The 22,910-nt window shown below is 46.6% G+C and overlaps 5 protein-coding genes across 10 annotated transcripts; 3 read left to right on the forward strand and 2 right to left on the reverse strand.

Moving 5' to 3' along the window:
• The first annotated feature begins 517 nt into the window (after positions 1–517).
• On the forward strand, positions 518–7,221 carry rsad1 (radical S-adenosyl methionine domain containing 1). Of its 3 annotated transcripts, XM_040191264.2 has the most exons (10): positions 533–836; positions 989–1,122; positions 1,214–1,418; positions 1,509–1,874; positions 2,191–2,254; positions 2,347–2,494; positions 2,782–2,836; positions 2,910–3,013; positions 3,101–3,183; positions 5,188–7,221. In XM_040191264.2, the coding sequence occupies exons 1-10, from the start codon at positions 696–698 to the stop codon at positions 5,208–5,210; spliced, it is 1,323 nt and encodes a 440-aa protein (XP_040047198.2). In that variant the 5' UTR covers positions 533–695; the 3' UTR covers positions 5,211–7,221. The 3 variants fall into 3 exon arrangements, 2 of the variants coding, with proteins under 2 accessions (XP_040047197.2, XP_040047198.2); XM_040191263.2 differs by lacking the exon at positions 5,188–7,221 and having other exon boundaries at positions 518–836; positions 3,101–3,529; XR_013451308.1 differs by lacking the exon at positions 5,188–7,221 and having other exon boundaries at positions 539–836; positions 2,347–2,534; positions 3,101–3,529.
• On the reverse strand, positions 4,977–7,360 carry rasd2a (RASD family member 2a). The gene is made up of 3 exons (XM_078083682.1): positions 7,260–7,360; positions 5,805–6,528; positions 4,977–5,651 (listed from the first exon to the last, which is right to left on the reverse strand). Exons 2-3 carry the CDS (start codon positions 6,352–6,354, stop codon positions 5,137–5,139), a joined length of 1,065 nt encoding a protein of 354 aa, XP_077939808.1. The 5' UTR covers positions 6,355–6,528; positions 7,260–7,360; the 3' UTR covers positions 4,977–5,136.
• Positions 7,361–10,097: 2,737 nt separating this feature from the next.
• Positions 10,098–18,852, forward strand: epn3a (epsin 3a). Of its 4 annotated transcripts, none has more exons than XM_040191257.2 (11): positions 10,098–10,502; positions 12,250–12,991; positions 14,709–14,827; positions 15,413–15,490; positions 15,878–15,991; positions 16,286–16,369; positions 16,735–16,867; positions 17,090–17,248; positions 17,365–17,442; positions 17,527–17,763; positions 17,881–18,852. In XM_040191257.2, the coding sequence occupies exons 2-11, from the start codon at positions 12,394–12,396 to the stop codon at positions 18,165–18,167; spliced, it is 1,887 nt and encodes a 628-aa protein (XP_040047191.2). In that variant the 5' UTR covers positions 10,098–10,502; positions 12,250–12,393; the 3' UTR covers positions 18,168–18,852. The 4 variants fall into 4 exon arrangements, with proteins under 4 accessions (XP_040047191.2, XP_040047193.2, XP_040047194.2 ...); XM_040191259.2 differs by having other exon boundaries at positions 17,093–17,248; XM_040191260.2 differs by lacking the exon at positions 15,413–15,490 and having other exon boundaries at positions 10,103–10,502.
• On the reverse strand, positions 18,781–20,623 carry arl16 (ADP-ribosylation factor-like 16). Its single transcript, XM_078083685.1, has 5 exons — positions 20,486–20,623; positions 20,140–20,194; positions 19,933–20,049; positions 19,726–19,841; positions 18,781–19,579 (listed from the first exon to the last, which is right to left on the reverse strand). The coding sequence occupies exons 1-5, from the start codon at positions 20,560–20,562 to the stop codon at positions 19,414–19,416; spliced, it is 531 nt and encodes a 176-aa protein (XP_077939811.1). The 5' UTR covers positions 20,563–20,623; the 3' UTR covers positions 18,781–19,413.
• Positions 20,486–22,598, forward strand: fn3krp (fructosamine 3 kinase related protein). The gene is made up of 6 exons (XM_040191268.2): positions 20,486–20,933; positions 21,196–21,347; positions 21,473–21,564; positions 21,660–21,742; positions 21,840–21,962; positions 22,053–22,598. Exons 1-6 carry the CDS (start codon positions 20,793–20,795, stop codon positions 22,389–22,391), a joined length of 930 nt encoding a protein of 309 aa, XP_040047202.1. The 5' UTR covers positions 20,486–20,792; the 3' UTR covers positions 22,392–22,598.
• Positions 22,599–22,910: the final 312 nt, after the last annotated feature.

Genomic DNA, 22,910 nt, shown 5'->3' on the forward strand with positions numbered 1-22,910 from the left:
AGAGTTGAGCTAAGAGATAACATTATTTTTTGTTATTCCCTTAAAATTATAATTTAAAATGTGACCCTACGCAGTCATCTCAGTCCACCACAAGGCATGTTTTTTCCCGGGGTCAGGAAAATCAATAGCTCATTAAATTAGTTTGATCCTGTGTGAGGAGAGGATAAATGTATATTCTAAATATAGACTAGGTTTTTGTTGTTAGTCTTTGCAACCATAAATAACAGTGTTTTTATGCATCATGCAATAAAGCGATGCCATGTTCAGATATGCATGAACACTCTGTTCACAAAAATCACAAAATGCTGTATTATTCATATTTCAACACGGTCAGTAATGGAAAACAAACAGGTCCATTCTTTTGTATATTCACTGTCCTTTAATTCCATACATAATAATCAGTGTAATGTATGTTTATCAGAAATGGGTGTGCTCTGAATGATTCCACTCTGCAGTCTGAATACAGACGATAGGCCTGACTCAACAGCACCTCCGTGTGGTCAAAGTACGCAGCACACGCAGAGCAAAACATGTGTTTCCGGTTTGGAGTGACGTCACAGACACCAGGAAGAAAACATCCAAGCACATTTGAGTTTACGCGACATTGATGCAACGTTTATGGCGGCGGCTCTGCGGGACCGTGTGTCCCAGTGAAGGACCACCGTCGGCCATTTAAAGTCCATTTAAAGGACAAAATGTTCACGCGCACGCTGCGCGCGGGGCGACGTGTCGTCTCTCCCGGGCTGCGCGGCTTCTCTGGGGCCGGCGGCGGAGGACACGTTGAGGACGCGTTTGAACGGACAGACTCTCCAAATCAGGCGTCTCTCTACGTGCACGTGAGCCACCATTGGTCGATTAAACTGATCTCATGCAGAGAAATGTGCAAAGCCCCGCCGCGTGCACTGAATCAAATCCAATGTATCAGTACAGTTACTTCAATTGCAAATCCTATAAAAGAAAGTCACCTCCCTCCTCTCTTCCTCTGCAGTGGCCTTACTGCCTCAGAAGGTGCACCTACTGCAACTTTAACAAGTACATACCCGGAGAGAACAATGACCTCACGATGACCGAGTGCCTTCAGCGGGAGACCGACACGTTGTTGCAGCTCAGTCAGGTCTCCTGGTACGGTAACAGTGTCTCTCTCCACACATGAGGAATCGGCTGTCACAGAGTGCCGTCGTCCAACCATCGGTCTTGATTTCTCTCCCTACAGCATCACCTCGGTTTTCTTTGGCGGTGGGACTCCGAGCCTGGCTCCCGCCTCGACCGTTGCCGCGGTCCTCCAAACCGTTTCGAGCCGGGCGCATCTCTCGGGCGAGGCGGAGGTCACGCTCGAGGTCAACCCCACTCCTGCGGGAAAGTCAAGGTTAGCGGATTACCGCCGCGCAGGGGTGAACCGCTTCTCCATCGGGGTTCAGGTGAATCTGTAATACATACAGAGAACTGATGTCACGTGATCGGATTATGAGCTGCGTAGTTGCACGCGTCACACTTTTCAATTCCTTCAGTCTTTGCAGGATGAGGATTTGAAAACTCTGGGCAGAGACCACAGCTCCCGTCAGGCCTTGCAAACCGTCGAAGAGGCCAGGAGGCTGTGCCCCGGCAGGGTGTCCCTGGATGTGATGTTCGGTCGGCCCGGGCAGAGCGTCGCCTCGTGGGAGCGCGAGTTGCGCGAGCTGTTGAGGGTGTGCGACGACCACGTGTCTCTGTACCAGCTGACCGTGGAGCGAGGCACCCAGCTGTTCAAACAGGTGCAGAGAGGCGAGGTGGCCGTGCCCGCTGAAGACGCGACCGCAGAGATGTACCGCTGTGCGAGGAGGACTCTCCGGCAGCACGGCTTTCTGCAGTACGAGGTCTCCAACTTTGCGAGGAACGTGAGTCCTCGGCGCTCTGTTCCCCACCTTCCCAGCAGGCATTCGTTCTTCAGTAAAGCTTACAGGACGGTACACTGTAAAGCAGTGCTTCATATATAGGGAGTAGACATATAAAGCTTACAATATGAGGAGTAAACAGGCAGCACAACGAAACCTGTTAGAGACATTTAAAACAAAATAAAATCTAGATAGAAGAATGGGGAATGTTAGTCAGTTTTTGGCGAGACGTCGCCATCAACAGGGCAGATGTCACATGAACACATCTTGAGGTCGACAATCCCGACAGCGTGATGACGCATCGCTTTGTGTCACGCAGAAGGCGGTGAGTCATCACAACACGAGCTACTGGAAGGGAAGACAGTACATCGGCGTCGGCCCAGGTGCGCTACATTGTCTCGGGTTGAAGGCCCCGGCCCCACGATGAGTGGACGTCCTGCCGAAAGCTGTTTCTGAACCCTTTTCTCCGTGGCAGGTGCACACGGCAGGTTCGCCCCTCTGGGGGAGGGAGGGGTCGTTCGGGAGGCGCGGACCCAAACCCTGGAGCCCGACGTCTGGATGCGCGAGGTCCAGCAGAGGGGACATGGGACGCGTAGGCGGATTCAACTCGGCCGCCGTGAACTGTGAGCTGTTCAGGCCAACGCGTGGTGTCTTGTGCTGAGTGTATTTTTTATTTTTTTATTTTTTACCACCAAGGGGCAGCTGCCAGTTCCGTGTGAAATATAACAAATCGCGCGTCCACAGTGTGAGAATCACGATGTCGGAGGTCCCCGCGCTGGTGCTCGTTCTTCCAGACACTCTGTCCCTGTGAAACGCTTTCATCGCACGTACTGACTCACGCCGCGCTGTCCTTGTTGTTGTCTTGTCTTGTCCCCGAGACGATCCACCATGAAAGGTGTTTCTCTTGCAGGCTGGAGGAGGTGTTGGTGATGGGAATGAGAATGACAGGCGGCATCAATCACAAGGTGAGGCTCGTACCTGCGTGACGCGCGCTGACTGGAAGCGCTCCGTTGTGTTGATCCCTCTGATGTTTCATAGCACTGGGCGATGTTCAGCCCCCGACTGGGTCTCCTCGAGGCCTTCGGATCATCCAGCGAAGTCCAAGAGTTGCTCCAGGATGGACGGCTCATTCTTGATGACAGGTGACGTATGATTAATCGACTAATAGTTTCAGCTCTGCACTTGTGTCTGAATCTCTGATCTTTTTTTTCTCCTTTACTTATTATCAGAGGTCTGCGCTGCTCCTGGGATGGACTGGTTGTACTGGACAGCATGCTGCCAGCTCTACTGGTGGAACTGGAAAGACAAATCGGTCAGAGGCTACCAAGGGATCCGCATGCTGGACAAACAGAATGACAGTAGTGTTAATACAGCAGATAACTTCAGAGAAGACGGGTTAAAAAGACAAATATTTCCATAATATACGTTTACATTTCATAATATCTGTTTCATATTGAGAAATTAGGTGTTTCCTCTTCAGTGGGACTAGACATTGGAATATTTGACCCGGTTAATGGAGCAATGCAACGGGCGCCACAGGCTTTTGTATTTGAATCTGCCTCTTTGGTATGGACTCAGGACATTAGATGTTGATATATTCTTTTTCAGTCTCCAGGTGCTTTTATGCAATTGCAATAAAAGCTGCAATAATTTATCAATTAGTGACCTACTGTGAAATTAATCGGCAACTGCTTAAATATTATTTTTCGTTTCCTCCTTTCTTTATGAAAGTAAGTTGAGGACAAACAATATTCGAGGACTTCATCTTGGGCTTTTCTTCTATAGAAGAAACGTTTCATTTGATTAATAGAGAAAATAATCGGTACATTAATAGTAATTGTTGAAACACTTTAAGAATGATTCAGTTCAAATGTTCTCGGAGAATTTACGTGTACCCATGCGTCACTAACTACAGAGGAAATGGAGACGATGTTCTGCTCATCTTTTAAGAAAATTCCTCCGGCAATCTCACTGCTTATAAACTACACAAACTAAACCACGTAGCACTGTCAGAAGTATCACTGGAGTTACCAAGTGTTCCTAAAGGAACATTTGAAGTTGATTTATTTTAGCAAGTAAGTGATGAACATTGATGGCGTCTGTCCTCTCACACTCTAACTCAGAGCTGGTGGTCTTACAGCCGGGCAGATTCCTGAACAGATACTGATCTAGTCGGTTCACATTTGACTTAACTGTGTGGTTGACGCATTTTTATACGTTCATGTAACCGTCACACCGTTTTTCATTCTAACAGAAGCCTGACGCACCGATGCATTCGTTAGGTTGTCATTCGTGACGTTGCTGTGAGCGGTACTCGATTTCTGCAGTGATCACGACGCTGTCGGGGGGGAACCGGGGGCACAGCTCTGCTCAGTGATTCATCCAACCTTGTTATAATCTGTCGGCTCCAGTGACTGCAATCTGCTTCTATTTCACACCATATAAATACATTTAAAAAACGGATGGAAACTGAACTATCAGGTTGTGAATCATCGCCTTTGCTTGAGGAGCACAACAGCGTTTGTGTGCATCAGAGAGATGGTTTACAAAAGAAGCAGTGGCCGACGTGTCGCTTTAAAGTGCTGAACATAATCGCTCCAAGTCAGTCCATCACTCCGTAACTGAGGTTTTGTCTTATTTCAATTCTTTTCACAAGCTGAGGGCTCACCAAAGAGAGCCCACGCATCCGATTCGTCTTTGAAGCCAGAAGAGTGGGTTGGATATGTAAGACAGAGGCAAGAGTTTGATGTGGGCTCTCTCCATGGTGCTGATTTCGAGTCCAATACGTCCCCCCACCCCCCCTCCTTCACATGCGATCCCTTCCCCTCCCGAAACATGCTCACCCGTGAGTAGGCTACTGGTGCTGATTATTCAGGCATTGTATCACCTCAGCCCCTGAAGCCATCCACAGTGCCGTGGGAGGGTTTCAAAATGGGACCGATCTCTTCTGTAGCGGTTTAAGGCTGCTCAGTCATCTCCTCACACTGAGGAGCTCCCTCCCACACACTTATGGTCATCTTTCGCATCATCACTTGAAAAAAATGATCGGTTACGTAAGTGAATGCAAAACTGAAATCACCCGAATGATGGCTCATGAGGCACTTGTGACAATTAGAAATGTTTTATTATAGGAATATGTAAATACATTTACAAAAGCACAAAAGATGAAAGCACTGGTCCAGCCAGGTGCTACAGAGTATAACTCCTTACATAATATAACATTGCAGCATACTACTACAATTGGTTTATCGAGAAAGTGCACGATTCATTGAATCTGACACCTCTCGTGTTTGTTGTGCTTGGTGCTTGACTTCAGCACCAGCCGCAGGTCGCTGGTGAAGCTCGGGCGGCGCGCCAGCGGGTCCACGGCGGCGCAGGGCGCGCCGAAGCCCCGGCTTCCTCCCCTCCAGCCCCGCGGGCCGACGCGCATCGCCTGGTAGCTGAGGATGGAGACGAGCTGGTGGCGCGACGGACTCGTCTCGTCCGGCAGCCCGCTGAGGGCGGCGAGGGCCCGGAACGCCGCCTCCGTGCCGGCGCCGTCCTTGGCGGAGGTCTCGAAGAACGCGACGTCCTCGCCGAGCGCCTCCGTCACCTCGGACCGCCGGACGGCCCTCGGTGCGGCGATGTCCGCCTTGTTTCCGCAGACCACGACTCGCGGTCTCGCGGGATGCTTTGAGTTCAGCAACTTGGCCTTGGCGTCCTTGATCTCGTTGAGCCGCACGCAGACTTCGTCGAAGGACTCTCGGTCGTCCAAACTGAACACCAGCAGGAAGGTGTCGCCTGGAGAGAGAGAGGGAGAGCATGGCTTTAGTTACATCGTATTACTAAAACACCCCACATGCACAGGTGCTCACTTGTAAAAAAAAAAAAAAAGTATTTGGTAGCATTTCATTGATGATGAGAACAAATCAAAATCTAATCTCAAAGGCTCACCTGTCAGTATGGAGAGCCTCCGTTTCGCGGGGAAGTCCCTCTCACCAGCGGCGTCCAGGAGATCCATCTGATATGCCTCCCCTCCTACGTGGAACAGCTTTCTGTGGAAGTCCTCGGTCGTGGGCTCGTACTGCTCTTCGAAGTCTTTACCCAAGAACCGCAGCAGGATGTTGGTTTTACCCACTTTGGGCGCGCCGAGCACAACTATTCTGTGACAGTTCCTGCGCTTGGTCAGACCCAGCTCCAGCAGATCCACGGACCTCTTCGGGGGTCGATCGGTGGAGACCTGCCGATTTCCGGAGCAAGAAGATATGCTCGGGGAAACCGATCCTTTCTCTTGCTGTTTCAAGCGCCCTTTAACCGTTTTGATGATGCCCATGCTCGTCTTCGATATGTTTGAGACTTTGAGATGCTGCGGTCCCGGCGCGAGGGCAGCGCCCTGAAGAAGTGAGTGCGTGATGTCCGAGTCGTGACGCCCGGTGAGCGAGTGGAACATTTCGAGGATGCCGTCAACGGGAAGGTAAATCTTCTCAGTCGCGTTCACCTCCATGTTCCCTTCGAGCGTCTCCAGGCACCGAGACGAGGCTTTCAAAAAGAATCTCACCAACCCAGTTGCTTCTCCATGTGCGTGCACCGAAACGCAGCCGAGTGGCCCCTCTTTATAGAGCAGCAGGAGTAGCGCAGTGCATGCGTCACCGCCTCATCCAGAGACCACGCTCCTGTTCTGGAAGCAAACAGAAGCAAAAAAAAAACCCCAGCTCTCAAGACCTGCACCTCACACTATTTTCCATATAGTTTGGACACATATAGAAGGATTTGTTTTCCCCCAATTTGTTAGAAATGATCCAAATTAGATTTACGTTATTATTTAGAACGGTTTGTCCCGAGACAAAAAACATAACATAACAAATATAACATTGTCACCTGTGCCGACCTTATTCTTATATCATTTAAGCACCTTACGTTATGGATTGATTGATAACTAATGTGTCCAGATATCAGTTGCACATCCCTGTTGCCATGGGCACAGTGTGAGAACTGTTTATTATGCAGCTGTCATGGTAACAATAATCATTGGTTCATTTTCAGTTAATATTTCCACCTCAGTCTATTTTCATGTTATAACACATCAGCTTTTCCCAACCGACGCCACATCAACTTAACGCCGGATATAACTGTGCATCATATAAGTCATTCATAAGGCTGCTATGAGTAGTGCTTTCGAACCTTATGGTTTTCTGCAACGGTCACAACACATTCTAGGTGTCAAAACTGCTCTCTGCCGTATGAGGCCCTGTGATGCAATTTGCTTTTATTTTCCTTTGTATAAAGACATAAAACATAGCACTTGGCTTAATGGAGAATTACATGAACGCATTCATTTGCATCAACGAATAAAGCTCTGTTCGACAAAGAAGATTTGCAGCTAGCATGTGGAAGTTGAAGGACGCTTACCTTTGAAAGTACATTTTGGTCCGTACTTTGTTTTCAGAAGCCAGAACATCTTGAATAACTGCAGTCTTTGTCCATCAATTCCTGCACAAACCTTGGGCACTCTGAAAGAACAGCCCATAACTCTTTCATCGAATCTGAAGAGTGTGTTCCATCTGCAGCCATACGAAAGGCTGATTGCCAATACAATCTCATTTCATCAAGTGCCGTTCAGAGAACACTGAAGACCATTTGTTAATAGGAAAAACAACAGCATTTTGCCAGATGTATTATAAAATCTAAATTACATTTATGGCTAGATTAGTTTAGTTTAATAATAAGGTCAGAAGATAAGAAACATTAAAAAGCCTTTCCGTCAGAAAAAACAGTTAATGCTACCGCTCCAATTTCCTCCTGTCATGGATTGATATTATTAGCAAACCTCCCTCGTCACAGTACATTAGGCTAATGACCGTTATTTGTGACTGCATCGACACACACTGATTACACGAGTAAATATAGAAACCCCTTTTACGCAACAATCACTGTGGTTTGTATTTATAGAAATGATTGAACCATCATCAGCCCATCAAAAAGCCACATATCGTGACAGTCATTTCACTTTGCTTTACTGTGACACGACATTTATTTATTTTTCTTATTTCTATTTCTCAAAGACACATATTTCTTTTCTCATCATTTCCCCAGAAACCAACCGATACGGGCAAGGTTCAATAGTGGACAGTTCTGCGTCATAAATTCACAGAATTCCCTGATGTATCAAATGTGAATATCTGCTAGTTTATGTAATACGTAGCTAAAAAAACTACTACATTGTTAAAACTCGATTTAACAACAATTGACTGAAAATGACCCTATTGAATTCCAATCAGAGCGATGTTATTGATCCTCCGGGTAATTGGTATGTTGTGCAGTTGCTCTTACACATAAGCAATGTCAACAAAGGAACATGTTGAATATCAATTATATACATAAGCATGTAAAACACAATAGAAAATACAAGTAAATAATAAACAAGACACACATAAGACACCGTCAATATACACTCACCGGCCACTTTACAAGGTGTAAAAGGTTGGACCACTTCTGCCTTTAGAACTGCTCTATTGAGATCTGGCGACTGTGGAGGCCATTGGAGTACAGTGAACTCATTTTCATGTTCAATAAACAAAAAATTAAATAAATTTAAAAAAAATCAAATAAATTTAAACAATGCTCAATTGGTACAAAGGGGCCGAAAGTGTTCCAAGAAAAAATCCCCCACACCATTACAACAGCAGCATGAACCGTTGACACAAGGCAGGATGGATCCGTGCTGTCATGTTATATACACACATTCTGACCATATCTGGACTATCTGAATGTTGCAGCTGAAATTGAGACTCATCAGACCAGGCAATATTTTTCCAACCTTCTATTGTCCAGTTTTGGGAAAACTGTCCATTCTCTGTAAACCCGAGAATGTTTGTGAACTTAAGAAAGTTGTCTTGACCACGTCTACATGCCTAAATGCATTGAGCTGCGGCCATGTGATTGGCTGATTCGCAATTTGTGTTAGCAAGCGATTGAACAGCTGTTCCTAATAAAGTGGTCGGTGAGTGTACATCCGGTGGATCCACAACATTTGTGGTCCAATCACAGAAAACAGCAGACAAGAAAACCCCAACACTACTCACCAGAAAACAAAGATAACCACAAGGGGGCAGCGGATGGCGACAGCTCCATTCAACGCTTAAGCAACAGGATCCTCTAGTGGACAGATCAGAGATCGCATACACTTCATGTTGTTTATTTTGGCACAAACACAAGAACCGTCAGACTTCCTTTGCAACATGACGTCACCTCAGTGCAGTGGCAGGTCCTCTCTCCTCCCCCTCTGGTCTCCCAGTACTCGCCTGCATGCCTCCCCTTCTCTGCACTGACCTCATCAGCCCTTTGTTGCAAAACAAAGGAGTGTTCAGGCATCTGTTTTCAGGAGAAATAAAGACTTAGGGGTGCAAAGACAGGGAGGAGGAGCAGGGCTGGAGGTGGTATGTGAAGTTTGGCTCCACCAGCTCGAACACAGAGAGTCACGTGAAGGCTAAAACCGGAGCAGCAACAAGCCAATGTGGCCTCCCGCACAGAGAACTAGAAATACCTGCTCTGGCAGCTTAACTGCTTGATAAACCTCGATTTTTTTTGTAGATTTGGTCTGAGTGGCGTCTCCGAAAAGTCATGCCTTTGTGGTTTTAAGGTGGAGCTGGTATTTCCTGTATATCCTACTCAGTCACCCAGTCACAAGGCCCAGTGCTCTGTACCCCCCCACTGCTTCTCCCCCGGCCTCAGGTAGTCGTTACGCACTCCAGAGTCACGACACCGTCTCCTCTGTACTTTTCCACGGAAGTCAAGCTGCTAGAAGGCAGAGATTGCTTTTTGCGCTTTGAAAGAATCCAAGACGCCGTAAAGACGGAAGGAGATTCAGTCCCTGTGTACTGCATAAGCACGTCCCTTCAGACGGCATCCCATTAGCTGTGATGAATAAATAAAGAGCAAAGACCCAACGAGCTGCCGGGAGGGAAACACAGTCCATGGTGGGACCCCTCTGGGTACGTTCACTCACTCTGCAAGGGTGAGCTGCATTGAACTGTGGGAAATAAAGGGTCTGGTGTACAATTACAGGCTTAGACCCGCTGTATCACATTTCAACGCGATACCCCTAAAATTCCAATATGTTTAGTCTCTGTGGTTTCTGTAACATTTCAATATTAAATCGGCTTGATGTTGTTAAGTGAAGCTTAAGGATACAGGGTGTGAGCAGATGTGTCCTAGCAGCGGTCACGTTCCGGTCGTGCGTCTCTTCCGGGTTCTCAGATCACCTGCTCCGATGAGCTCAGGTTGTGTTGCGCCAGGCAGTGAAAGTGTTAAATCTGACTCTGCATGCACCGAGCGAGCGGGCCTCCCTCCCTCCCACTCCATCCATTTGCAGTGTGTGTGTGTGTGTGTGTGTTTTTAAGGGGGGTGTCGGCTGTGTCATCCGCAAGCCAGGATTGGGATATGCGCGCACGCAACTTAGTTTCATAATAAAACCTCGCCTTTGAGGTGGATACGTTCACACGGATTTTGCCCTTTATTAAACACATTTTTTTTTTATTTTTCTTTTAAACTCCCGTTCCTTCTCGTGCGGGATATGCCGAGAGGCGGAGGCGTTTCTTCCTCCACCCAAAGCCTCCCCAACTTGAGACCACACTGACGCGCTGTGACATGAAGGTAAGCGTGAAAGTGGATCGCGGTCCGTCGCGATTTCTCTTTTTTTAAAATATTATTATTATTGTTCCGCCGTGGTTTAAACTTTAAAACTCGGAATCACTGCTGAGTCACGATCGCATACTTCACAGTCCACGCGAGCTCTGCCCAGTTGACGCAAAGCGTGCACGACAAATGGCTCCGGCTCGTCCTGGTTTGGGACAAAAAGGGACGCAAGTTAAAGCGCAAACTGTGTGTGTGTTTTTTTTCATCCGAGCAGTTTCGGTGTGTTTGTTCCACGCGCGCAATGGAGGCCTTTTCCGGGAACAGTTTGCGTCCCATAGGTGGTCGATGCGAATAGAATGTTTCACTCTGCTGGATTCTAAGACACAAGCTCACGTGCTTGTAAGGAATCATTCAAGCAGCCTAGAATGGAAAGCAGACTAAGTGAATACTTTTGAGAGTCCAGTATGTCCCCACGTCAAGGTCACATGTCACAGTCCTCAAACTGTACTCTGGAATGTGTGTCGTGAGCAGAATAAATATGCATGTGTGTGCACAGGGCTCGTCGCCTCCCTCCTCTGGCTACTATCAGTTTGACTTTATGTGATGGTCATTTCATATAAAGTCACAGCATGAATGTATCCTTGTTATTGGTGCGAGTGCAATAGCCAATGGAGGCATCGCGGATTAGAAATCTGAGCAAAAGCGGCTGTGTAATTGATCTCCTGCCACAGCACTTTTCTCTCATTCGTCATTATCTGCTTTAGTCTCTCCCCCCCCCCCCCCCCCCCCACACTTTCAGTTACAGGAAGTTACAGAAGCGGACTATCTAGGTGTTTCTCAGTTGACCCTGGGGCTCAGGAGATAATGGGACCCAGTCATCACAAACATTTAGCCTCTTACTAACACTTCATGTATTTACAGCACAGAGCGCTCTCTCGTAGTGTGACCGATGTCACGGGCCAATTTAGTCCCTTTTCACTCACAGTACCACGGTTTCTGCTGAGGTGTTTGCATCAACTTGCCACATCTATCTTGTTCAAATATTTAGCAGGCCATCGCTCATCTCGTGGCCTCTTTTTCTAATATAAATCTTCTAATTTGGAAAAGCTTTCACATCACTCAGCTCTTGTTTGCGTTTCAGTTCTTAGTTGACGAGACAGATATGGAAGGGGGGATTTTTACCAGCTCAACTGACTCACTGCCTACAAAAGCAGTCCAATGTCCAGGGCAAAGTGTACACACTATACTAATATTTAATATTACATATATATATATATATATATATATATAATATATATATATATATTACACAGAGAGAGATGAGGGTTTAGTTTAAGTCCCTTTTACGGGAAGGAAAGTGTATTTCTGTGTCTTGGACTGAGGATATGGCTGCCGAGCTGATCATTGCTTACAACAACGTGCTCTATGGCCTCGCGCACACACACACACACACACACACACACACACACACACACACACACACACACACACACACACACACACACACACACACACACACACACACACACACACACACACACACACACACACACACACACACACACACACACACACACACACACACACACACACACACACACACACACGCGCGTCTCTACTCAAGTTGTTTGACGGAAAACTGATCCCAGGGGTCGTGTTTCACATCGCTGGGGGGGGGAGTTGTTTCGCTCTCCTTCCACTCACAATTTTCAGTTATCGCTGTAAATATTTGACCCAAGGATTAAAAATATTTCCTTTCCGGCAGAAACGCACCCACGGACATCACTGACGTTTCCCAATAGAAGGCCAAAAGCTTTGTTGCAAGCGATCCACCTCGTCTGAGGCGACGCAGTGGGGCTCGGCCGCCGTAACTCCATCTCTCCGCCTCCCGGGAAACACTACCGCCGCCATGCAGACCTCATCGCTCCGCCGCCAGATGAAAAACATGGTCAACAACTTCACGGAGGCCGAGGTCAAGGTCCGCGAGGCCACCTCCAACGATTCCTGGGGTCCCTCCAGCACGCTCATGGCGGAAGTCGCGGACCTGACTTTCAACGTGGTGGCTTTCACCGAGGTCATGGGTATGATCTGGAAGCGCCTCAACGACCACGGTAAGAACTGGCGCCACGTTTACAAGGCGCTGACCCTGCTGGACTACCTGATCAAAACGGGCTCCGAGCGCGTGGCCCAGGAGTGCCGGAAGAACATTTACACCATCCAGACGCTGAGAGACTTCCAGTACGTCGACCGGGACGGACACGACCAAGGCGTCAACGTCCGGGAGAAGGCCAAGCAGCTGGTGGCCCTGCTGAAGGACGAGGAGAAGCTGAAGAAGGAGAGAAGCCAGGCGTTGAAGACCAAGACGCGCATGGCGGGCTCCGCCAGTGGCCTGGGCTCCGGCTCGCTGCCTCCTCCGTACCCGGGGCGGTCCGCGGGCCAGCTCGGAGCCGCGGGGGTCGGCGGGGACGAGCCCGGCAGGTGCAGGAGCTCGCCGTCCTCCTTTCGCTGTGAGTAGAAGGGATTGGGGTGGGGGGGGGAATTGAGCGTCTACCCACCTGAGACGCGCGCCGGAGTACTTCCTTTCGTTTTCAATTTCCATCATAAAAACTCCCACGTGATCTTTGCGTATCTTCTATCTGTAATCCCGGAGACACCGTCGGTCGTACATCTCCCGTCTCTGCTGTGTCGTTGAGAAATGACTCAGACCCCTGGTGCTTCTCGCTGAGGCACCTGCTGTTGTGATACGAGCAGCACGTTCCAGCATTGAGGCCTCGATGAGTTGTGATTGAATTGCTTCTTCTTTGTTTGCTCTCCGGCTCTGCTCCCTACCGAGAGTTTGACATCTGCATTCCTTTCATTCTCTTGTTTACGGTCACGTCAGCTGTATCTGCGATCACAAAAGAGAGGAGGCCCTGTGTGTGTGTGGTTGTCTCAACCTAATGGGAAACCACGGCTGGATACCGTGTTTACTTTTACACGTGTGATCTGTTACGCTGCAGTGGAGATGTTGGCTAGGTGGCAAGATAATATCTAAGACCCAGGTGAGCCGTCTGAGGGCGTGTAGGGGTTTAGACACCTGATGTCATTGACTATCAACTACAGCGAAAAGCTCAAAAATCTAAAAATACATTGCAGAAGAAAGCATCAAGCAGCTTGTGTGTGTGCCTGCGTACCGTATACCTTTTGTGGTTAATGGTGTTTATCAAAAGGTTCCGTCAGCAGCAGAGCTGCGGCTTCATGATTGCATCAGTTACTTTGAGGCCTGTCATGTGGTTTGAACAGAGATACGTCCACTTTTGGTATCTGTTTTATTTCCAATAATCTATCGAAAAAGTCTGGATACATTTTTACGCGATTGATACACATTCTTTGCATACTTTTTAGGCCACAACATGTGCCTGTGGTCACATCTGGCATGAGCAGTCAGCGCGTCCAATAGGAGCAGGGTTTTGCGATACCCAGGAAAAACATATTCTACATGTGATAACGAAATGCAAAGAGCCTCTTTCATGCCGGGTAACATAACAGCGCTACAACTACTGGCACGCTGGGCTTTGCCAATGCAGTTATTCGTTTTTTAAAAAAATGTCAATTTGCATTTGCTTCGCTCTTGGGAACACCTCTTGGATTCTGGCGCACGGAGATATTTGGAGTGTTGGACGGAATGCTGATAGATGGCGTGGGTGGGGGTTAAGAGGTCAGCGGCAGCTAATTGCCAGCAAGCGTTCCAGCTCAAACGCTGGATATTGAAGGGCAGCACAGTGGAAATGATCGGCTCCTGAGGCCTAACTTTGCCACCGTGTGACCTGCGGCCCTCTTTTAACCTTGTGACTGACAGCCTGACACCCAGACTGGTACGCTGCCAGCAGCAACAACACAACAAAAAAGACCCCACACCAGGCATCCACCCTTCCCTTCCTCCAAACTAGGACCCCAGCCCAGAGTATTTAGGGTAATAAGGTGGGCTCCACTCCAAACCGTCCATTCCTCTGGCCCTGCACCTCCCCGAATCTCCACACAGAAGCACCATTGTTCTCTGAGCAGGGAGGCAGGCGCAGTGGCGAGCAATGCCAGCAAAGGCCCTCACCAACGGGCAGTTTGGAAAACAATAAAAAGCAAAAACAGCGCCGGCTCCTTTTTCATACCTTTTTTTTTTTTTAAATCACTCTCAAAATCAGTCTTTTTTGTGTTTAACACCCTATCCCCTCCGCTGTTCCTCTGTAGCCTCCTCTTCCTCCCCTCAACTCGATCCAGAAATGGAGCAAGCTCGGCCCGCGACCAGTGGAGAAGAAGAGCTGCAGCTGCAGCTGGCCCTGGCTATGAGCCGAGAAGAGAGTGAAAAGGTACCTCTAACTAGGATAACACACACACACACACACACACACACACACACACACACACACACACACACACACACACACAGAGACACAAACAAACCTCTCATCTCTACAGCACGAGCGCCTGAGGAGAAAGAGACTTAAAAACATTAAACGCCCCCCCCCCCCCCACACACACACACACACACAGGGTTGGACACTGCCTGTAATGGTGGGTGAGGCGCTCTTACTGCCTGTCTCACCGAAGGCCACCATTTCCCGAAAGCCTTAACCAAAATGATCTCATCAACTCCGATGTGGTCAATAATGGCGTCAGCCATGCTGAAGAGTGAGGGAGCTGGAAGAGAAAGCGAGAGAGAGCCAGACAGGATGTGTGCATTGATCCACTCTCAAGCAAGACATGGCAGCCGCTGCCCTCTGTGACTCCTCTTCTGCTATTGTAGGAATATACATATATAATAGGAGCATACATTTTATTCATACATTTATTACTTTAATTCATTGGATGTCTGGAAGCTTGACCCAATCAAGCAAAAACAACAAACAGCGTTTACCTCTCCCGTTCTCCTTATCCTACCTGCTGGACCGTAGCCACCCCCTACACTGGATATTGATGAACAGACCCAGCTGCAGATCGCTATGACGCTCAGCCAGGAGCAGCCCCAGAAGGTACAAGTAGGCTGCCATCAGGGGGGGGGTGGCTGTTCCCTTTTGCATCGTATGCCCCGTGCCGCATCTGCTGTGGCTCTGAACACTGAAACCAACCTCACCGGCCTGTCTGGGCCCCCTCAGAACCTGCTGCATGTACTTCACCATCTCCATGGCCTCCCTTAACCCCCCCTCCACCCCCCGAAAAAGGAAAAGTCATTTTCTCCAGCGACTAATGGAACAAGGCTGCATTCTTCTTCTCCACTAACCGTTAAATCTCTCCGTAGTTCCGTAGGGGCGACGGGTTTGACTCGTTTTACGCTAAAGTTGCATGCAGCGTACTGTACTGTTTGACCAAGCTTTGTTTACATGTTGTTGATCAAATACTGATTGCGATTCCCTTCCTAGTCAACCACCCATTCCAAGCCAGTCAAACCTGCCCCCGCCCCTGTTGCACTGGATATGGATGAGGACACGCAGCTCCAGTTGGCCCTGAATCTGAGCAAGGAGGAGCACCAGCAGGTAGATTTACTTGGGGTTTAAATATATTTCCATTCCCTCTGCTTCCTTGTTTTGCAGAGAAGAAGAAAAAAAACAAATGTTTTGTACCTTTTTTTTTAATTTTATTTTTTTGGGTGCATCCAGTGATTCTCTGCTCTCTCCTGTCTGACCGCTCAACTTTCTGGTTTGTGCGCATTGCACTCAGCTATATCTGGGTCGTACGCCGCCTAGGAAAACGGGCCTGGTCATAAATATAGTATGATGTAACAATATTTGAATTTGCCCCATGGCGTCTGTGTCTGGATCTGTTCACAGGAGCAACTCAGTCGCCAAGGGGACGAGTCAATGCTCAAGAAAGCTCTGGAGGACAGCAAACGTGAGATGGAGTCTAAAGGCGGGGTATGATTTATTGGGGTATGGAATATCTCAATGGGGGTGATGAAGCATAAGCATACACTGTAGTATACTTTGGTTTTTAAAACAACGTATCCATAGAAAAAGGCCCAATATATGTCTATCTATTGTTACCCATAACGAAAATGATGGGCAGGATTACAAGGTCTAATCAGGTTTTACAACCATTAAATACAACAGTGACAATCTCAAACTGTTTTTTCTTTCGTTTTATAAGATTAGGATTCATCAATAATTAAACTCAACTTTCACTTTTTTATTTACCGATGAGAGAACCATCACAGAGTCTTAAAGCCTTATACCCTACTGACTATATCTTCTTTTTTTTCCCTTCTTTTTGTTGATGGCAGACCGCTTTCATGGACCTGGTAGACGTGTTTGCGCTGCCCTCAGATCAGCCTCCTAGTAACCACCGATGGCTCGGTGCCCCACAGCAGGCGGCTGCTGCTGCTCCGGGGAGCACAGACCGCTGGGACTCCCTGGGTGAGCCTTGAATTAGCTGACCATCACCAAAGCGCTTAAATTAGTCATAAAATGTGTAGTCCTTGAAGACTGAAATATTTGCAGCCTGATTAATTTCAGGTGTTTCCAGAAATCGTAGTGTTTGCATTAAAACTCATTCTTAATGCGTTTTGGTTTCATTTGTTCTGCCCACATGCCAGGACAGGAGCCTCTCTCTCCTCATTAACCTCTCTGTTATTTAAGTAGGCAGCAACAATGTCCCGGGAGTAGATCCCCCCTGGATGGCCCCCCCAACATCAAACAGCCCCCCTCCTCCATGGGAGCCCCCAGTCAATCCCTGGGACGACCCGCACAGCAACCTGGACGCCGCAGGCCGAGAATGGGCCTTCCCTGTGAACACAGGTGATGCACACGCTCATTCAGCTTCAACCATGTCAAAATAAACAGGAGAGGCCACATTTAATTTAAGGGTATAGTCTACATAGACTATTAAAATCACATTTTATTTTGGTGTGCAGCTGCCTCAGGACTGGATCCATTCTCAGCCCTCAAAGGGCCTGTCAGGGAACCCTATCTCCAACCCGGAAGCCCCTCGGGTAAACAATACGTTCCTTTTACTGCTCTCATTGGGATTCCGCCCAAATGTGCGTCGTCACAATTTGCTCCTTTTCTGCCGTCAGATGGGGATTTTTTTGATGAAGCCATGGATGGAGGCCCGGTGGATGTAAATGGGCGAGGGGAAAGCAGTCCTGAGACATTTGACCTGTCCCGTCTTGGAGAAAGCCTGGCAGCCCCCGGCCCTCGTACGTGCCGAACACCTGAATCCTTCCTGGGCCCCACAGCGGCATCGTTGGTTGACCTGGATAGATTGATCCCAGTAAATCCTCCAGCCAAGACCTTGAACCCCTTCCTATCAGGTATTTGGTGCATTATTGACTCATTTTGGGATACAGGGGGAAGAAGTTTAGAATTAAATACTGTGTTGATTAAGTTCATTAACCAAAATGTTTTTTGGTTTTTGTCTTTCTGTTAAGGCCTCCCTGCTCCATCAGCCAACAATCCATTCCAAGCGGAGCCGCCCAAACTAACTCTGAATCAAATGGGCTATGCCCCCCCCTCTCAAGTTCCCCAGGGCACTTCCCTTCCCTACAGTGCCTCCTTGCCCTTAGCCATGAGCCACCAGCCTGCCAGCCTCCCCGTGTCTCTTACTCACCCCACCCAGCCCGGCCTCGGCCTGCCACCGACCCTCCCCGAGCCGCTGTTGCCCTTCTCTTCAGGCAGCATCGACGGATCACAGGCTGCACAGAACCCTTTCTTATGAGGATCAACTAAACTGGAGAAAATATCTATTAAAAAAAGGGTAACTGCGGATTGAACTTCCGCACCCAGGACTTGAATGTTAAGTTTTCATATTGTACTATAATCCGGTAACCACTAGATTAATGCAAGCTGGTTCTGCTCCTCAGTGCAATAATCTGTCCTGCTCCACTTGTCAATGATGCAGTGACAAGAGTATACAAAAAAGTAACATTTGTATCAAAAATGGCATTCTTTATCTTATCTATTGCAACCTGAATTCAGAAAAAAACACCTACACAAAAGCACAGTTTGATAATATTTTGATGTTGCTTCACTTAGCCACAATTACCAGGCAATTGTATTACGGCTTTTCAACAAGTCTCTTGCTAACTCCTGTCTGTGTGATTGGCTTTTCTGGCTGCTGCTGCTTTTCACATACAAATGTAGAAAAAAATGGATTTCCCATAAGAGACCAGAGACCTGTCCCGTGCTTTAAATGCTGCTGCCTCAATACGGTTAAATTTGTTGAGTGTCTGATGGAATGAGAACTGATTAGAAACAGTCGTGTGCATTTGACTTGATTTTTCTGAGTTTGGGAGGACTGGAAGTGCTAAATAATTCACCATGAGCACGTCACCATTTGAAAATGAATGCATTTTATTGATTGCTTGTGAACGGATTCATCAAATATAAGGGTAAAATTGGAACACTGCCTAATTTTTCTGTTTGTTTTATTGCTTTGTACTTCATCAATTCCTGTGGCATCAACACATTTCATTCACAAGCCAGTCAGTAACATTTGCAATATCTGTTGTGCACTGTATGCCCTCTGCTGGTAGTGACACATTACCTGTATGCTGCAACACTTACCAACACACAGTAATCACTAATCAGCATGAGGCTCCCTGTGTAGTCAGTCAAGCAGTTTTCTATTTGTTGGTGCAGAATTGAATTGGTAAACGTGACCAACATGAATAAGGTTAGTACTTTACGTGAAGTCGGACCGAACATATTGTAACCATACAATCACTACACCTGCCATTGTATAACCAATGCATCTCTTTCACCATTTACCCATTCCACTGACCAAATGTATATGGTCCCAAAGTTATGGCAACAGATTTTCAAACTGTTTGGATCAAACACCAAAAACATAATTTAATAATAATACCAAAGTCTTTTCACATTGAGGATACTGACATCTTACCAAACGGCTTGGAGTGATCATCCAAAGTAATTTGTGAGTAGAATTATAAGCCTGTGATCGTTCACTTGACTATGATGGACTCCAGCCAGCTCAGCACCTCCTGCAGTCCCTGTCCAGTGCGGGCACTGACTTCCAGTATTGTGATTGGCTGAGTAGCGGCTGCAATGATGTCGTCCATTCTGAAAAGTGATTTTATCTCCACGAGACTCATAATGCACGGCATGTCCCTGGAAATAAAAAATACACAATGGCAGCTTCCAGCTAGAGACTGTTTTGATGATGGACACATGTTGTGCTCCACCAGCAGGCAGTGCAATCTTTAGGGGTGCAAAAGTGAAAAGTGGGGGTTGTTGTGTACGTGTGTAGGAGTTACCTCTTGTTGAACAGAATCAGCACAGAAACACCGTGCAGAGGTTCAGCAGAGAGCACCGACAGCAGCTGGATGCAAGATGAAGATATCTGAGCAGTGTTGGCTGAGTCGACAATAAACTATAAAACCCAAAAAAAGTTATTCAGTGAAAGGATTCCAACAGTTACCAAAGTCGCAAATAGATGCAGCTTGTTTACAAAAAAAACATACAACAACTGAGTAGCAATCCTTGAAGTAACTGGGCCATATGGGGCCCATGCAGCCTCCCAGCTCTCTGAGTGTCACCTTTTTCTTCTTCAGTATAAGGTCTGAGAGGTTGGTTCCTACCTGTGGTGTTTTAAGGGATTACAGACGTTAATAAAAATGGAGGCTGCACACATTAAACGAGGATTAAAAGTACCTCCCGATAATACTTACTGTGGGCAAAGTAGAGGGAGGTTCCCCGAGCTCAGATGATCCATGCAAACAGAGCTGTAAACAAACAATGTTAGGAAAAATACCCACAAGAGCCAGTGCACTGGCTTCAGATTAGAAAAATGGCCATTTAAACAGTTTCGATGATGTATGTTTTGGTCGGTTAAAAAAAGGGTTTATATGTAACGTTAGTTAGTTAACGGTCAACTGACGTCACTTATTGCGTTTGATACTGAAGCAGTTTATAAGGCTACGCTAGCTAACGTTAGCTAATTAACGTTAACTAACACAAGGGAAGCCAGTCTTTTTTCCGAGTTCCAGTTCTAAAATTCGGCTCGCTTAAAGGATATTTTGTAAACGTTTCAACAACAAAGTTTTTCCGACGCCAGTCGCTCCAAGCAGCAGACAAATGTCACGGCTGCTCATTTCTTTTTAGCAGAATGACGCTGTAGCCACATTTAGCATGTAACGTTAACTGGCGTTAAATTCATTTGGCACCATGGAGACGATCACGTGACACGCGACGCGTCACTGTGATAGGACGAAGTAGAAGTCACATGTAAATATACCGGAAAATAACAAGTCCACCGTGCTCCAGACGGTTTTCGTTGGCGTATTAGTGATAAATTCACTACAATTTATTGTGGGGAATAATAATGGAAGCTAAGTTAAAGGAAGAATTGGGCTCCGCCATGCTTAAGGCAACAGGTCACTCCGGAGGAGGATGTATCAGCGAGGGCCAGAGTTATGATACTGACACTGGGAGAGTTTTTGTGAAGATAAATCACAAGAGCGAGGTATTGTTTCCATTATTGTTTTAGATTATTACAGTGAAGTGGTTTTAGCTTGTGTCTGGCGTTTCATATGTACCCGCCAGTTAAATCCTCTTTGAGTATTTGACAGGCACTCAAGTAGTGTAGGCCTACTGTACTTATTGATTGATTGTCCACACACGTTAATATGGAGACAAATTTCACTATTTCTGCACATGCAAAGCAGTGAAGATGAGTAATGCTGAACTCCTCACCAACCCAAATCCGTGTTTTTTTTTATATCCAGGCCAAATTGATGTTTGATGGGGAGATGGCCAGTTTGGAAGCCATTTTAAAGACAGAAACTGTTAAAGTCCCCAAGCCTGTGAAGGTGGTGGAACTTGACACAGGAGGATGTGTATTTGTGATGGAGCATCTGGACATGAGAGGTCTTACCAAGTAAGATATCGCTCATAAAATGTGTTCAGCTCTGACTAGAATAGAGGGCAACGTGAAAATGCAGATAGTTTGTGTTTTTTCTTTTCTTTTCTTAACAAAATACTATTTTTTCAAATCCAATATAGGTACTCAAAACACCTAGGCGAACAGCTGGCAGATCTACATGTTCACAACAAGAGACAATTGGAAAGAATACGCAACGAGCAGCAGACTGTGGGTAATAACCTTTAAGTTAACTTTTGCACGAGTAGATAAAATGCACCAAAACATCTTTCCTCCTCTGACAAATATCACTTATTTGACTGTACGCAGGAAAAGGAGCAGGACAATCAGAGGTGGTGGTTGTTGAGAAATTTGGATTTAGTGTACCTACATGCTGTGGATATCTATCTCAGGTAAAAAGAAGTATTGCGTTTGTATACAAGAATGTGGTCTCAGTGTCTTTAAGCTGTGACTGTAGTCCTGACTGTATTTCTTCTCTTTCCTCACCAGGAAAATGAGTGGCAGGATGACTGGGTGATGTTTTACTCCCAGCAGAGACTGCAGCACCAACTTAACATGGTTGAGAAATCCTATGGAGACAGGGAGGCCCGAGAGCTATGGGCCAAGCTACAGGTGCAGAAAGAAAACATACTTTACACATTCCTCTATGTTTGTATGAATGCGTTGACAGAGCGACTTTTGTATTGTGTCCTTTATTTACAGCTAAAGATCCCTCAGTTTTTCACAGATATGGTGATTTTCCCTGCTCTTCTCCATGGAGACTTATGGGGGGGCAATGTGGCCCAGTGTGCAGTGGGCCCTGTCATCTATGACCCAGCCTCCTTCTATGGCCATTCCGAGTATGAGCTGGGTATTGCAGGGATGTTTGGTGGATTCAACAGTTCTTTCTACTCTGCTTACCACGAAAAGATTCCTCAAGCGCCAGGCTTTGAAAATAGAAACCAACTTTACCAACTCTTCCACTATCTGAATCACTGGAACCACTTTGGTGGGGGCTACAGGGGCTCATCGATAAGCATTATGAAGAAGCTACTGAAATAATCACACTTGTACAAAGCTTCATAGGCTTAACTCATACAAGTTTTAAGTTTGTTTTGCCAGATGATGCTTTTACAAAAAAGCAGTGTCCCTAATTGCTATCGAGACTAGTACATAACATTGTAAAATGTTTATGTCTGTCACATTGTGTAGAAAATACAGAATAAACATATCAAAATGTTTTGATGATGTCTGCCACATCTATACCAACATGCTTCATGTGGATTCTTTAAAGTATGTTTGAACAACAACATATATTCTATAGATTTTTTTTGTTTTTTTAAACAGTTTTTTTAAAGTTGTGTATTTGTTATACCTACTTGTGTGTAGGTTGCTGACAACCAAAAATAAACCTTAATATTTGAAACGTTTTAAAAAGAAAGGGCTCATCAAATACCAAGACCTCAACAATGCACCAACGTAAAAGCTCTTCGTTTTTATTGAAAAGCACGTTTGCTCGTCTGTAAGTTAACAAAAAGACAGAGGGGTATGATTTGGTATGCTGGAAAACCTTTTCTTGAT

Source organism: Gasterosteus aculeatus, chromosome 11 (genome assembly GCF_964276395.1).
Source record: "Gasterosteus aculeatus chromosome 11, fGasAcu3.hap1.1, whole genome shotgun sequence".
NCBI classification, from domain to species: domain Eukaryota; kingdom Metazoa; phylum Chordata; class Actinopteri; order Perciformes; family Gasterosteidae; genus Gasterosteus; species Gasterosteus aculeatus.

Excerpts from the sequence above, each read along its gene's own strand:
- rsad1 (XM_040191263.2), top strand. The coding sequence starts at position 696 with ATGTTCACGCGCACGCTGCGCGCGGGGCGACGTGTCGTCTCTCCCGGG. Across the intron at positions 1,875-2,190 it reads TCTCCAACTTTGCGAGGAAC|AAGGCGGTGAGTCATCACAA; the intron begins GTGAGTCCTCGG and ends TGTGTCACGCAG. Across the intron at positions 2,255-2,346 it reads GTACATCGGCGTCGGCCCAG|GTGCACACGGCAGGTTCGCC; the intron begins GTGCGCTACATT and ends TCTCCGTGGCAG.
- rasd2a (XM_078083682.1), bottom strand. The coding sequence starts at position 6,354 with ATGGAGGTGAACGCGACTGAGAAGATTTACCTTCCCGTTGACGGCATC. Across the intron at positions 5,652-5,804 it reads GAGGCTCTCCATACTGACAG|GCGACACCTTCCTGCTGGTG; the intron begins GTGAGCCTTTGA and ends CTCTCTCTCCAG.
- epn3a (XM_040191257.2), top strand. The coding sequence starts at position 12,394 with ATGCAGACCTCATCGCTCCGCCGCCAGATGAAAAACATGGTCAACAAC. Across the intron at positions 15,491-15,877 it reads GCCAGGAGCAGCCCCAGAAG|TCAACCACCCATTCCAAGCC; the intron begins GTACAAGTAGGC and ends TTCCCTTCCTAG. Across the intron at positions 16,868-17,089 it reads AGACCGCTGGGACTCCCTGG|TAGGCAGCAACAATGTCCCG; the intron begins GTGAGCCTTGAA and ends CTGTTATTTAAG.
- arl16 (XM_078083685.1), bottom strand. The coding sequence starts at position 20,562 with ATGAGCAGCCGTGACATTTGTCTGCTGCTTGGAGCGACTGGCGTCGGA. Across the intron at positions 20,050-20,139 it reads CTCCCTCTACTTTGCCCACA|GTAGGAACCAACCTCTCAGA; the intron begins GTAAGTATTATC and ends AAAACACCACAG. Across the intron at positions 19,580-19,725 it reads CTGATTCTGTTCAACAAGAG|GGACATGCCGTGCATTATGA; the intron begins GTAACTCCTACA and ends TTTTATTTCCAG.
- fn3krp (XM_040191268.2), top strand. The coding sequence starts at position 20,793 with ATGGAAGCTAAGTTAAAGGAAGAATTGGGCTCCGCCATGCTTAAGGCA. Across the intron at positions 20,934-21,195 it reads AGATAAATCACAAGAGCGAG|GCCAAATTGATGTTTGATGG; the intron begins GTATTGTTTCCA and ends TTTTATATCCAG. Across the intron at positions 21,565-21,659 it reads CAACGAGCAGCAGACTGTGG|GAAAAGGAGCAGGACAATCA; the intron begins GTAATAACCTTT and ends GACTGTACGCAG.